This window comes from Amia ocellicauda, chromosome 2 (genome assembly GCF_036373705.1).
Source record: "Amia ocellicauda isolate fAmiCal2 chromosome 2, fAmiCal2.hap1, whole genome shotgun sequence".
Lineage (NCBI taxonomy): Eukaryota > Metazoa > Chordata > Actinopteri > Amiiformes > Amiidae > Amia > Amia ocellicauda.
This window is the reverse complement of record NC_089851.1, coordinates 12,413,252-12,428,348: the sequence shown is the minus strand read 5'-3', so window position 1 is coordinate 12,428,348 and position 15,097 is coordinate 12,413,252. Positions and strand designations below refer to the sequence as shown.

At 38.1% G+C, this 15,097-nt stretch overlaps 1 protein-coding gene across 2 annotated transcripts in view; it reads right to left on the bottom strand.

The window, feature by feature from the left end:
* Positions 1 to 224: 224 nt before the first annotated feature.
* Positions 225 to 15,097, bottom strand: part of mtcl1 (microtubule crosslinking factor 1) — a 57,710-nt gene continuing 42,837 nt past the window's right edge. Inside the window, exons 10-16 of one of the 2 annotated variants that reach the window (XM_066718880.1) lie at positions 14,518 to 14,685; positions 10,308 to 10,559; positions 9,581 to 9,886; positions 9,391 to 9,467; positions 7,032 to 8,574; positions 5,496 to 5,553; positions 1,493 to 1,582 (exon numbers count right to left, since the gene is read on the bottom strand). In XM_066718880.1, coding sequence (XP_066574977.1) covers positions 5,515 to 5,553; positions 7,032 to 8,574; positions 9,391 to 9,467; positions 9,581 to 9,886; positions 10,308 to 10,559; positions 14,518 to 14,685 — 2,385 coding nt within the window. In that variant the 3' untranslated portion in view covers positions 1,493 to 1,582; positions 5,496 to 5,514. Of the gene's footprint in view, positions 1,583 to 5,495; positions 5,554 to 7,031; positions 8,575 to 9,390; positions 9,468 to 9,580; positions 9,887 to 10,307; positions 10,560 to 14,517; positions 14,686 to 15,097 lie in introns of both variants that reach the window. The other variant, XM_066718871.1, reaches the window with a different exon arrangement.

The window sequence follows — 15,097 nt, the reverse complement described above, 5'->3', positions numbered from 1 at the left end:
TTCAGTCTATGCATCTATTATAAAGCGAACAAAAATCTGCATTGCTCCAATTTGATTGACTAAACAAACATTTTGAGCACTCCTGTCTACATAACTCTGCAAAGGGGGAGCCCACTAAGACACAGAGGCACAAAAATGGTAGGAATTTGTCATGGGGAATAAATGAAAATGAATACATCTAAGCATATTTCTTCCCATTTGAACATAAGCAAGATAAGCAGGTGTGTTGTAAATACATTTTTGATTTATTACCAGATGACCATAGTCTTACATAGGCTTTTCTAAAACAACATCCATTACATTTTTACTATCCCCATATGACTGTTTAAAAAAAAAAAAAAAAAAAAAAAAAAAAAGTAAAAACAAGAAAAAGAAAAAAAACTTATTCATAACAACTGTACAAAGACAGTCAATTTGTTACAATCATTTATTTTAAAAAAATTTTTTTTCCTTTTGAATTGATGCAAATTAAGTAACAATAGAATTACCATACAGAATGAACCTCACAACATTTTTACAGTGGTAATTATTCAGTGACTCACATTACGAGTGATAGTGGAGTACAGTAGCCTTATATACATGCACTAAAGTGCTAGGATCCAAAAGGCATGCAAATCAAGTATTACACAATTGTGCACAGTTGTCTTCCAAATACGAATCAAATTCATCACAGTTGTCATTTTTTATTAAATGATTTTAATGCATCCCTTTTAAGAACAGAACACACAATAAAGCAAATATATCATCTTGCTTTGACATCATATTTATCTGCTTCAGCTGATATGAAGCAGTGGTTTTGTTTTTTCATTATGATTCCTATTGTTATTACTTTTTTGTTCAAGCTTTCTGAAGATAGGAATAAAAGTGAATGGCAAATGTATGCAAGACAATCATAAAAAAATATATTTACATGGAAAAGTATAAGAGTGCAAATGTAAGGTACCCCAAAACAAAAAAAACAAAACAAAAAGAATATTAAAAAATAAATAAATCAAAAAGGCAGTCCAGATAGAGAGACATTTGACTTTCATTGTAATTCTGCAAGTTTTCCTTTGACATCTGAAAAACAGACCTGATAAACCCATAAAAAAATATGATGGAGACTAAAATATATATATGTACTGTATATATACTGTATATATATTTTGTTTTTACAATCAAGAACCTAGATTTTTACAGGCACGTTTTATTGTTGTTGTTTTTAATCACATCCCATGTCTGTTGCTCCGTGTGGTTTCCCCCCATGACATTCATCGGGTTGCTGTTCTACACAGGTCCGTATACTACTGGAGTGTGTCAGTAGCACTTGCACAGGTAGCTGCTTTTGACGAGTGACGCTACGGCACAGAGTCAGAGTGACGAGGCTTCATGCAGGATTGTGCTCCTGACTGGGTTCTGCAGCTTCTAGCGGCTGCTGCGGCTCCTCGTGAGGAAAGCAGAACTTTCCTGGAGGTTGGGACCACTGAGGAGAGGAGGATGGGGAATGAGAAGCCCACCGGGAAGGCAGGCGCCGATTGGCTGGCCTGGCCGGTCTCAAGAAGCAGGATTCCAGAGGTGGAGCTACTGGAGAACGAGGCAGTTCCTTCACAAGACAAGAAACAATATTAGAACGAGGGTCCCCTTCAATATTTGGCTTCTAAAGAGATATTATATGAAAATCAATATTTTGTGGTTATTTGTTAGTTTACACTATATGAAATGTAACAAAAAAGATATTTCTTAATTATTATTTTAATTCCTTTCGATATGCAGGTAAAACACACAATTAGAATAAGGTTCTGTAAGTATAGAGAATATTAGTACCAACAAAGATCCCTGCAACGGATACGACTTTCTAACTTTCTTTGCACTGAGAACGTGAGTTTTGGACTTGGTCCCGAAGCAGTATTTAACAATATTGCGTCAGTCTTGTTACTCAAAACTAGAGTTGCTGTCAAGTACTTTGGCAAACTGTGATATTATAAGGGCTTCGATGAAAAGCCGGGGTTCAATGCGTTGAGTGCATGCCTGGCTTCCTTTCACTATCCCAGCTCCTGCTTTACAACACTGCTAAATAGGTCAGAGAAAATCTACTTTGAACTCTGTAATAAATTGGTTCTCAGACTAAAGTTTGCAATTAATGAACAATTAAAAGCGAAATGAAGGAGGAATTAGTAAGCGCTAATGAGCATTGTATTGTGTAATCAGTTGATATGCAGTCGATTCTGGATAGACGTTTCTCCAGGACTTCTCGCACTGCTCTGCTGAGGTAATCTGTGTTAATGAGTTCACAATGTTTACATACAAAAATAAACAATTGTGTTATTTCTATGTACTGTAAGGTTTTTGTATGTGTGTGCGCTAAAGGCCGTTTGCTTTAAGCAGGCCACTGTAGTGAATTTAGTACAAGTAACATTAAAAGAAGCCCTACAGACACAATATACTAGTTATTTTCAGCAAAGGCTTCTGATTTTTATATAATAAATCCAAACCAAGAAAAGTGATTTGGAATCCTATAATTTTGTCTAATGAAACTGTATGCTGTTCAGGTATTCCTTATCCAGTATGATGTTTTAAGGACCAAGAACAAGGCTTATAATCAGGGAGTTGTGCTGATGTGGGTTAATGCTCAGTGCCGTCTGGAGCTGGAGGTTATAATTAGTAAATTTATGCAGTCTCGGGTTGCATCTTAAATAAGGGAGAAATCTAATACTTCAACTATAATCTATGTCTTCTAAAGCTATACTTTAGGTATTCAGATGCCATGAAGTACAGGAACAAAGACATTTAGAAAGCATGGGAAAATGAAAGAAAAGAAGGAGGTTATAGTAGGTTAAACACACGAAGTCTGTGAATGTTAAAAAAACACAACACAACGACAACAACAACAACAACAACAACAACAACAACAAAATACTCCCAATGTCAGGCCTGTAAGTCTCACTCACAATGGTACTGACATACCAGAACATTTCTAAAATAGGGTCATATTTGATTCTATGTGATGACAAATACAGCAATTTTCTTTTACCTTGAAAAACAAAATATTAGCTTCAATAGTTTTCCCATTGTATGCACGGCTGAACTAACAAAAAGCTGCACAGAGATCTCTGTGCTACATCAAGTCATAACAATTGATTAAATCAGTGAATCCTGAAACTTAGTAAAACCCAATCATCCTTCTATACAGCTTAAACTAAAAATATAACTATTAGAACACTTAATTATTATAATAATAGTTGTGTTATAATACACATGCATGTATATTTGAGTGTAATGCAATAGCTGGGTGTATAACTGCACCAAAACAAAGGAAAAAAATATCAATGCCCTCATATAGAAATGTTCATACTGGAAATAAAAAATAAAGCAAAAAAAAAACTTTATTAACAGGCATCTAACGTGAATAACAATCAATTAGCATGAGGATTTTAGGGTTTCTGTTGTACAAAATTAGTTTTTCTGTTACAAAAGCAAACATTTTACATCAGACAAAATGGCAGCATGCAGCATGGTAACTGATTCTTTGCCTTAAAAGTCTGTTAATGTGTGCACACAGGGGCTTAGACACGAACAGAACATCAACCACATAATAATAAAAAAAAAAGAAAATCAGGAGAAGCAAGAAATATTTCTGTCTTCCTTCACAAAGAAATGACTAAATAAAGCGGAAAAGTGTTGTTAATGGGTCAAGGGTGTTAAAGGACATGGATGCAAAAATACAATGAAGAAAAAAAAGGTCACACTACAGTGTCAAACATAAGGCACAAAAGAGAACAATGAAACAGCAATCTGATAACCAATAAAGGTAAAGAGGCATCCTATAACTCAACCCTACCTAATGAAGGAAAGCCCAGAAGTCACACCCAACTATTGGTCTAGGCCAAAGCAGGAAATGAGATGTGATATCTGTGCTGGGATTTGCTCCCACTGATTTCTACATCTGAATTAAAGTGGGGCACAATGCATAAGCATGTAGCCTCGCTTCTGAAGCAACTGCTTACGTCTGAAGTGGTTGGCATAATAGGACTGTAACCAGACAAGTGGTTGCTATTTGTGGGATAAATCACACTCAAAATAGTTCTTAGTGTTCTAAATAACACACAATATAGGAAACGATTGCCTACGGACTGGGATATAATAATTGTTGCTCCATATTTAAATCTTTATTCAAGCCCAGTCTTGAATAGTTACCTAGGTTCACTTGTCTTGAACGCTCTGTATTATTCCGTTATTTGTTCTTAATTAAATGTGACATTGAAATGTAGCATGTATTCTTTCACATGTCATGTCCTTAGTAAATAGTTATGGCTTAGCTTCAAAGAGAGTAATCTTTTGGTATTATTATGAATCTACAGTATTTGAGCATTGTAATCCAACAGACTGTGCCTCTATTAATCAAAGGAGTATGCTTTATTGAAAATAAAGCATGGTCATATTGCATCGCTCCAAACTGTGAACATTTCACACATTTGTAATGGACTATTGGGACGAGCTCAAGGCAGATTCTATGGAAACGTTGGCAGCAAGTCTTGTTTTTTTTCCACATGATAAAGGTGCAAGTGTAATATTTGCATTGGAACACACATTCTGCCTCTCCAATGAACCCATCCTGCTTCTTGAATAGCTCAGTTAATTTTAGTACTTAATCTTATAACACTACGTGACAAAAAAAAAAAAAAAAAAAAAAATCGAATTGCTGTTGAAGGACCAGAGAAAGCATTCGTAATATTCCCTGCTTTACTTGAAAGGGCTTTATTTCCCAGACTTTGTATTTCTCTCTGCTCTACTCACAAGTTAAATTGACTTAATTATAAATTAAATTTAAATGTAAAATCTCTACTAGAGAAAGAATAAAAGAGTTAGTATAATTACCAAAGGCAAATTTGCACAGAAGAAAGCTGGTTCCATTTTAATCGGAGTGCAAAGTTTATAGCAAAGCCTGATCAAATGCTGGAAATATTTATTTTGACTGCAATTCAGTAAAATATATATTTGGTTTTAAAGTACTTGGGAGATGAATCATGGTCTGATGTTATCATTTCCAGAGGAAGATTGTTTTCAAAATGAAGCTTTTATTACAGATCTTGTCAAATCTCCATTTAAGGGCTTGACTGATCTAGCGCCAATATGAGGAGATTAGATACACTGTGCTCTATACATACAGTCTGAATACAATCTTCACATGCAGTGGGAGTGTGAGTGTGTACAACGAAAACACAAAAATGTATTAGTAGCCAAAGGATCACGATGGTCCGAAGGGCCTTCATGTATTCATACACATTTTGCTTTATTATTAGCATTAGTGTTGTTGGCTCTCACTGTCAGCTTCTTCTTATAAAGACCTGCGCTGCATGGCTTTTGTTTTCTCCCTGTACACATTCACTTGTCCCTCTGTATGTGCAATAGGGGAATCTTAGTAGGACGTCAGCGACATGGCACAGTGTACATTTTCATGAATGTTTGGGCACACAGAATCCATAGTGAGTTCAGAGAAGAGGAATAAAGGAACTTACAGCATTGAGACAAGCAGGGTTAGAGTCCCCAGGGAGCGGTTAGTAAGACAGTGTGATTCTGCATAGAACATACAGAAAAAAAAGGCCAGGTAGGTTGGAAAGGAACAAGAGAAGGTTATAGCGGGAACAAAATACATTACAGAGGGAGAAAAAAAGAGACTGAAGCCCTAGAAGGTAGAAAAAGGTTCTATATATGTGGAGCATATATGATGAGTACTAAAACTACAGGCATACTGAAATAAACAAGTTCATTAAAGACTCGGAGGCATCTTCATAGTGAAACCTGGAAGAAGAGAGGTCTGTGCCAAACGCAATCAAGTCTGTCTGTTGAGAGGCAAAAGTGTGATTAGCTATGCCACTAAAGCCCCTTTCACATTGGCAGGCTCAACCTGGGTCAAATCCTACCGAGGGTCATAACGCTGGGCCAAGCAGGTCTGATGGTTTCATCCCTGCCCAAGCATCACCATTCATCACTTGAACAAGCGGGTTAGACCCATGGTCAGAGAAGCAAGTAAACAATGCGCCTACGCAGGAACGAGCAACATTTATATGACCAGGCTTGCAAACTTCTTTAGTTCATAGGCTTTATCAATTTTTCCTCCAGCCTCCTTAAACAACAGGCCAGCACATCTGACTTTACAAATGAAGCACCAAGAAAGGCTGCAGTTTCAGGGGCAGGATCATTTAAGAGTTTTCCAATCTGATGCTGTGAACCATGGCATCACGGTAATCAGCACTTTGACAATATTTATACCACTTCGTTCCTTCGAAACAATAATGACTGCCCCATGCAGTCATTATGCAACTTGAGCTGTTATTTTTACACCAGGGCTTTCATTATGTAGCAACCGACTGTGAAGTTAATTGTTATTGTTTCAGTTTGGTAAAATTGAATTAATTACACCCTCTGATTACGAAGTGTAACACAACAGACTTTTAAGGTTTGTAAGTTATTTCTTATCCCTAATACCATAACTCTATGAAAGTATACTTTTACATAAGCAGTTTCTAATCCTTATTTGCAAAATAAACACACTTTATATTTGAATGTTATTAAACACATTTATAATACCATGATATGAACCTGGGAAAAATTCTATCATAAAAGCGTGGATCATCTCAAGAGGTTTTTACTGTGCTGATATTTATTTATTTATTTATCTATCTTTCTGATCCTTTTTCCCAATGCTACTGCTATCCCCTTTCACTGAACTAAACAGATTATATTTATTTTGAATTAACTGGCACTTAATTTTTGTAGAAGACTGTACCTTAAGGCCTAGCTCTGTGCAGGATCTTACTGCTGACTTGACCAGAATGAATAACAAGGGAATCAAACACATAACTTTACTTCAGTTCTTCAGATTCTAAAACAACTACCACTGGAATATTCATGCTATAGATATATTTCACAACATAACTGGTAAATCCTTGGCTAACTGATAAGTCAACATTTTCTGCAGGCTATGAAGAATATATACGGTATTGCAGCAATGGATGCTGAATATCAGAACAGAAGAGTATATAGACATTTACCTCAATGGATCCCTGCTGAGCCTTATCACCTTCGGTGGGTCTTCCCTCCTTGCTCGGGTTTGGTGGACTAGATGGCAGTCTTTTTTCCTCCTTGAAGGCCTGCTCAAGTAGTCTTTTGTTTAAGATCCTGGCAGCGTTTTCAGCAAGGGTGTACCCTGGAGGAGCAGACAAGTCCTGTCTAATGCTAAGGACCTCAGGGGTTTTCTCTCCCTGAGCCTCTACAATCAGTCTGACAGGACTGGGAGACCTGCCCCGGACATTCTTCAGGAACTCCTGAACCACTCCAAATCCAGGAGACTTGGGCTCGACAGGCCTGGGCTCTGCAGAGCTTGGACGGCTGGGCGACTTGGTGAACTTCTGCAAAGTGTCGAAGACCACTGGTGTGTGATCGATGATGTTGAAGAGGCTGGAGAGCCCATCGTTGATGGTGGTGTGGACTGGGCTATCCCTGGTGGTGGTTGACCGAGCCCAGGCTGACTCACTGAAGCATTTTTGAGGTGTGGTTGGAGCAGCTGCCCTGTTATTGGCCTGATCCACTTTGGCTGGGATTTTACGTTGGAGCTTCGGGGAACCATATTTTGGAGAGCAGCATGGGCGTTCAAACTTGCTCTGGATGACAGGGGAGAACTGCATCTTCCTCAAGCTACGGGATGGGGATGAGACTGGTGTTGAACCTCCCTTTGGCGTTAAGCACTTGTGAGGACTGCTGGTGAGGTTTCTCAGAGCTTCTGTCTGAAGGCCAACACTGATAGTTTGGGTGGTTTGTGTTCCCCTAGTGGTGAAGCCATTGGTCTGGCAGGCAGTGTCCTTAAACTGGCGCTCTGCAGAGTTGGACCGGATGGCATTTCTCACTGAAAAAGCCACCTCCTTCATATCGTCACTCAAATTCCTGGACAGCTCAAGCTCATGCAATGAAGAAGCAAAGCCCACAGTAGAGCAGATGGGGTGCTCTATAGGGTGGAGCCCACCCTCTAGGAGCTCCTTGTGGTGTTTCGGCAGTTCACAAGTCCATCTCCCAAACACCTCATCTGACCCTCCCATGCTTTCACTAGCTTTCGCTTTGGTCACTGAGAACATGAAGTCTGGGTCAACTGCTGTCTTCTCTTCACTACTGGAAAGGACTGTGCTGTCAAATTTGCGGCTAAGGGGTGGGCTATGGAAGACTCGGACACCGTATTTCTCAGGGCTCCTCAGCGGTGGCTTTGGGCAGTGCTCAGGGCTAGTCAGAGTGTTGGTTGTCATTGTAACGCTTGTGGTCAGGAACCATGAGGATGCTTGGAATGGATGTGAAGTCTGATCCAGCTTCCTGCCCTCTGTCCTTTCTGCCCAAGCCTCTGCTGGATTCTCGGCAGCTCCACCGAGCGCGGTGTTGGGGTAGCCCCAGCCCTTGTTATGGAACTCCTCGATGTACTTTAGGTCATCTGGTGACAAGGGAGGAGTGACCTCATCTTTCCCACTGTCCCCATGCAGGTTCTTCTCAGGCAGGAAAGGAGAGCTGTCCATCAAACGCTGGAACTCAGACATGGAGCAAACTGACTTTGCTCTGTAACCAAGGCATTGAAATACATACGGAAATTAAAAAGAGTTATTACATTGCTCAGTCCTGCAGGCAAGCTAGACTGTCAAGCATAAATTGAAAGTGGCCTTTAAAAGTGCTTACACAGGACATTACTCTATGTTCAGAACTTACTCTACTCAATATATGAAATTAGTGTTTTATAACTATTATACTGTTTATACATAGAATTCCTTCGTTCCTGAAACTTCAAAAATAGAAACAATAATTTGTATGCAATGTAAAAACGAATATATTAAAATGAGTAACCCCTGTAAATGATGAAGCTAGTTTTAGTCTTCAAAAATACACCCCTCTGCTTCTCCTGGACACAGAAAACAAATGGATTTTAATCAACTAAGTTAATTTTAATTGTATAAGAGGCCACTTTAAACTGATTACATCATTAAACAGGCGGGGATTACAATTATCCTGTTTCATTCCAAGTGAACAGTTTGCAGAATTCACAGTGGCAGTTCAAAACCCAAAATTGAATTCATTTGTGTTACTGCTAGAACAACGTATCACATAACTCACATATAAATACATATAATATATAATTTTATAATTTATCTAGCAATGTTTGTTGCGATAGTGCAGGGTTATTTATTTTTCGATTTGTGTAAAAAACAAAAAGGACATGGATATCAAAATTAATCAACATTAATTTAGTTTTCTTTGCTAACCACTGTAGAGTGATCATCACTATGATCCAATGAGAGAAGATGCACTGGCAGCAGCTACTCATTCAGCCTACATTTGACAAGCCATTTATGAATCGATAATTTATTAATTTTTCTTTACCTTAGCAGACTTCCAGTTCGTAGTTCTTCTTCATGATACGAGGACAGATCCTTTTCCTCAGAAATTTCATTCAGAGCCTGAAATGCAGAACATAGTCAATTACTGTATATATTATCTATACATAGCATTAGTTTCTGTAACTGATTTACATAAACATCCAAATATCTAAATGTCAATCTGAACAGCTTACCTCATTCAAGCATGGGAACTTCTTCTCACTCTCCAGTCGAGAGGGGGGCGGTACCTCGCTCTCACTCAGAGAGTCCAGAGACAGGGCGTCCAGGAACAGGTTCTCAGAGGCGCGGAAACGATCACTTTCCTTCAGCTTCATGGCCCCCGCGTGTTCGTCGAAATGTTCGTCAGAGTCGGAGTAGGACCGGGAGGCCCCCGTGCGATGGGCATGAGGGCTGCCCTGCGTGGAGAAGGCACTGTGCCCCCTGTCCTTCAGCTCCCCTTGCGAATCGTCACCCCGCCGGGCACTCAGCTCCTTCTGCAGCTGGGGGAGGAGCAATGAAGTCTTCATTTACTCTAATGATTTTATTCCAACGAGATGTGAATGATTGTATCAAATGTTCTCTTCACAGTTTACTTGGTTTTACTATTTATTTTGTTCAATTACTGAATAAAGACTGGATACATAATTCTAAAAAATCTAAAACTAGTTTTACAGGTCTAACATCTAGCACGTTGATCTAAGGGTTTTTTCTTACTACCACCTGCAGGGGTCAATGACAACTTTAGATAATTTCTGCTTTAACTACTAATCTTTTGAGACACAGGAGGCTTAACTTTCTTTCTTTGTTTTAAAATTGGCTAAGCCTCACTTTCTGGAGCATTTCTGAGCTACATACAGTGCAACCCCTTGGTGATCGAGGTTTGTTAGCTCATGCGTATAGCTGAAGCAACAAGAAGCGAACCTTTTCCATCTTCTTCTGCAGCTCTCTCATCTGCCACTCCCATTCCTGCCTCTCGCGCTCAAACCTGTCCTGCAGCTCCAACTTCTCTCTGCTCCAGTTTTTTTCATTGTACTGCAGCTTCCAGTTCAAGTCCATAGAGGTGCTGTGACTTTCTGCCAAGAGGCGCCGGTGCTCTTCCCTCTCCCTCTTGAATGCCCCCTTCAGGTCAGCCGTCTCGTTGTCACCAGGGGATTTCTCACTTTCACCTTCCAGCTGCCACGTGGAATGAGGACAAAGGACATCATTCAACAAAGACAGCTATTCAAGTGTGTGGCCAGGCAGGCGCTCTGGGGTTCTGAATGAGAGTATATTGTTTAAGTCCATAAGGTTATTCTAAAATGTTGTATACTTGTCAATGACATAAATGCATACAATAAGACTATAACATTTTATCCAGTATTACATACGGTCAGTGTAGGCCGCTGATGGTTTAGGATATATGCTCCAAATCTAGAGTGTTTTCTAGGATTATACAACATTATTTGAGATCTCATGACACTCAAATAACCTGAAACAGTCAACCCAAAAAATTAATAAACCAACCCATGTGAATACTTTCATATCATGCTGTTATCAAACAGATTTAAGAAAGTAAATTGACCTCATTAAGGGAGATAAAACCAGAGCACAGACACAATATCAAAAAATAAATAGCTTGCAACTATGCAATATTGGTAGAATACCAAATCTAGAATTATGTATTTCCTTCCTTACAATTTAAAATAAGGAAAATCCATCACTTTTGAATTTACTGGTAAAATATTGTGACAAATGGATGATTTATTTGAGATTGCTTAATAGACAAGAAAACGATGCCTTCTGAATAGTCTGATGTTAACATTCATTCAACACCCATATTACCAAGGATGAATCTTTCAGTAATATCATCCTCCACAGTGCTTTGGAGAGTACTGTAGGTTTAATGAATTCAGACACACAATGTAAGAATAAGAGCTCTATACACAAATACACCAATAGGAATTACATTGGAAAAAATAATACATTCAAATAAACATCATTACTCACTATCTCCTTTACTAATTACTCAGAGATGTGGAAATATTTTTGGCTGGTGAATGAGAACATTCAGTATTGCTAAATCACAGAAAGTTTATCACAGCAAACTAAGGTTTGTACATGACAACAATTTCATTATATTTATCAACCTATTTGGGGTAATTTATTTCAAAATAATTTGGCTGCATTTTGTGTTGGTGGCTTATGGAAAATATATCAGAAATGATTAATCAATAAGCCTCAGGCCATTCACAAATCTACCTATTTAAAACTGTTTCATGGTACAATCGACTGAAATAAATAAATGAATGGGATGTAGAAACTTTAACATTGGACATTATTATATAGTTAGTGCAATACAGACCTATCAGTGAGAACTCAACATCCATGAATTTGGATCCTAGTGTCTCATATGCATTTGCAACTAGTTGTGCCAAATTGTTTGTTTACATGTATTTATTTAGTTTCCTTGGGTAAATAATTAATTAATTTGAAGACTTGCAAACTGTTTTATCAAGCTTAAAACTCTTATAAACTCATCAGATGTAAAGATTTTTAAAATTTGATTCCTCTTAATGGAAATCTAACATTACAAAACCTGCATACATTTATTTATTTGCAGACAGCATTCTCTCTATCATATGCTTTACATTTAGTTACACAAAGATGTCAGTTTATAAATGAAGAGAGTTTTTTTAAATAAGAACTAATCACTTTATTAAGAGGCTTTTACTGCATTTCAGATGACTAGCAGACTTTTGGTTATCTATCAGTTATGCAACAAAACAGATACAAATCTAACTCTTTTGATGTAGCTTGGGACATTCTGAATGCTTTTCAGTTATTATGTAACTGTAAACATCTGTTAAACTTAAATTATTTATTTTTCTGTTACAGCACAGATTTAAATGAAAATTGTAATTCTGTAGTGCATAAATGAAATCTACTATTACTTAAGGGTACAGCAGGTGTTCACTCCTAAGAATTTTAATTTTAGACCAGATGAAATACGTGGCTATGATATAAGAACTTTTTAGAGACTTTTGATGTGAAAGATTTTTTGGTTTATTTGTCGCCGTGTAACACTGTGGGTCCTCTCAAATGACAGTGTCACCTCTGTGCAGGACAACCTCTAAAAGAGATAGTGATCTCAAGAGGTTGTATGCGGCTCCATCAATGCTACAATTTTGGTTTGCCTGGCATTGAAACCTCATTAATTCTTATCAGTCATCTTACTGAAAGTTGAGAAAATACACACAAATATAATGCTCTTGCTGTAAAACTGTTTACTCCTCTGGGAAATCTTAGACAATGTTCTAATCAGACCCGACTAATCAAACACAGCTCTCGTCTGTTCCAGTATTCTCACAACTGTACCTACTGGCCACACTCCCCACAGTCAAATAAAGTGAATGTTTTTTAAAACAGTCTGGCATTCTTTGACAGTGAGCTCAAGCAATACCAGTAAATCCAGCTCTTGTGTTCTGGGAGAATTAAACTGCTGATTTTCAAATGAGATGTGGAGGCATTCAACCCCCTGCAATAAATAAACCTGGGCTGAGCTAGCCTCTTTTAATAGCCTGTGACTTGAGATCTAATCCCTGCCAAAAACTGGTGATCATTTATAGAAAACAACAGCCAAATAAAGAGATTAGACACTAGCCCTGATAAATATTGTAAAAGCTGCTACAGTAAACCCTTCTTATTGAATATATTAGCATCAAAATATGCAAATAAAGAATACCCTGAAAGAACAGTGTGAACAGTGATTATAGGATATATGTGTCCATGGTTTCAGAGCCCCCTTTTCCAGGACAGCCAGTTGCAAGGTGCCTGTCTTAACATGATGCTGAATGTGGAAGAAATTGATCATTTTGAACATCTCAGTGCATGCACATTGTCAGTGTTCAGCACTGCATAGCGCAAGAATGATGAATGAACATGGCTACACTGCTGGGTTAGGCCAATAATGTGAGAAAGCAGTCAGTGAGCAGCAAAGAAACTGTTTAATCTACATAAAGGCCATCAGAGCAGCTCATTATGCACGGAAAATCAAGAGAAACTCTCCGGCTTTTGCTACTGATCTACAAAAAAATGATTTAGCATGGACATTTTTTTATGTGATTACTTAAAATATTACAAATTCTAAATATTGTTAATTTAAGTGGTTCTTCAGTGTACTCAATAATAAATTACGTGGGAATATATATTAAGAGACTTACTGCGTTGTGCACTATGTAGGACTATCGAGGGATACTGAGGCAGCCTTTAACATCAATATGAAATCTTCAGGCTGAATGAGATACATTTGTATGTGTGAATTCTCATAAAAATGTTTCATCATGTTTAATTTAGTTGATTATGATGTGTAATGAAATTATGGGTATTAAACAAGCACTTCAAAATGATCTTGACTTATCTGCACAAGTCTCAGTTTTCCTTCTGGTCATATCTTTTATCCTTGCAAACGTTGCTTCAAAGAAAACCATGTCTCTCAGTAATGTAAAACTCCATCAATGCTTGAAGGATGGTATACATACTTTATTTCCACACTTCCCTGTTTACTTCAAGACCACGGTACAATGAACTGGCTGAGACTTGTAGCAGATGCATGGAAAAATGTACCTTTTAAATATATACATTTACTTAAAAACTATATAAAAATACACATCCCATCAAAAAAACACTTGGTATAATCATGGTTGTGATTTTAGATGAACGAATATTTTAAACATCCTATGGGTCTGTTTTGGTAAGGGGTTTACTAATGAGTAAGGAAGGTACATATGTTTAGTATAGTTACTGTAACACAGATACAGCTTATCTTCTCACGCAAAAAGCCCCAATAAATGCAAAAAATGGCAGATACTGTATATAAACTGTTGGTCTTACTCACGAGTAAATCTTAAATCAAATTAGGAAAAATCAGGCATTGTTTCCTTTAAGTGGCAGTAATAACTTGTAGCATACATATGCTATGTAAATTGTATATGTAACAATAAATAGTATCCATAGGAATCCGATTCTTGTCTACTGAAAGTCCATCTGTTTAGTACCTTTTAATCTCGTGCCAAAAAAAGCTGGATTTACGGGCGAGTAAGCAGAAGTTACAGTTAGTTTAAAAACAAACTCGCGAGCTGCTGGACTTCAGTACCTGCTCAATGTGGCATTTCATTTCGGCCCACTCCACCTCCCAAGTGGCCTTCTCGTTGGCGTAGGTCTGCTGCAGCTCACAGCGTCTCAGCCCCTCGTCCCTCAGCTCGGAGCGAAACTCCTCCATCAGTGACCTCAAAGCCTGCAGTGCCTTCTTGTTCTCGCCAACCTGGGGAGAGACAACACCCGGCTCAGCATTCACCCCCCAGGGACCGGACCACATCACGCCACGAGCACGTCTGCCCTAGGGAGTCCACTTCAATGTATTTTAATAATAATGCATATGAAAACCACGTTGTTTGTGTTCTATATTTACATCGTGGGTTTGATGGCAATATTGTGATAGTGTTCTGGCTCACTGTTAAATAAAAAGGCAGGCGGTAGCCAGAAAACATATTGGCAGAGAGTTTCTGAAAGCAGCATTAGAGTAGAGGGTTATAACAATTAGGCCGACTTACAGCTTCATAAATCTTTACACGTTCTCCTGTGGCTGTGCAGCTGTGAATGCTTTTTGATCTTGCTGGAATACATTAGCTACAGCAAGTGATATGAAGGACAGGTTTCTTAAGTCTGATAGCAAA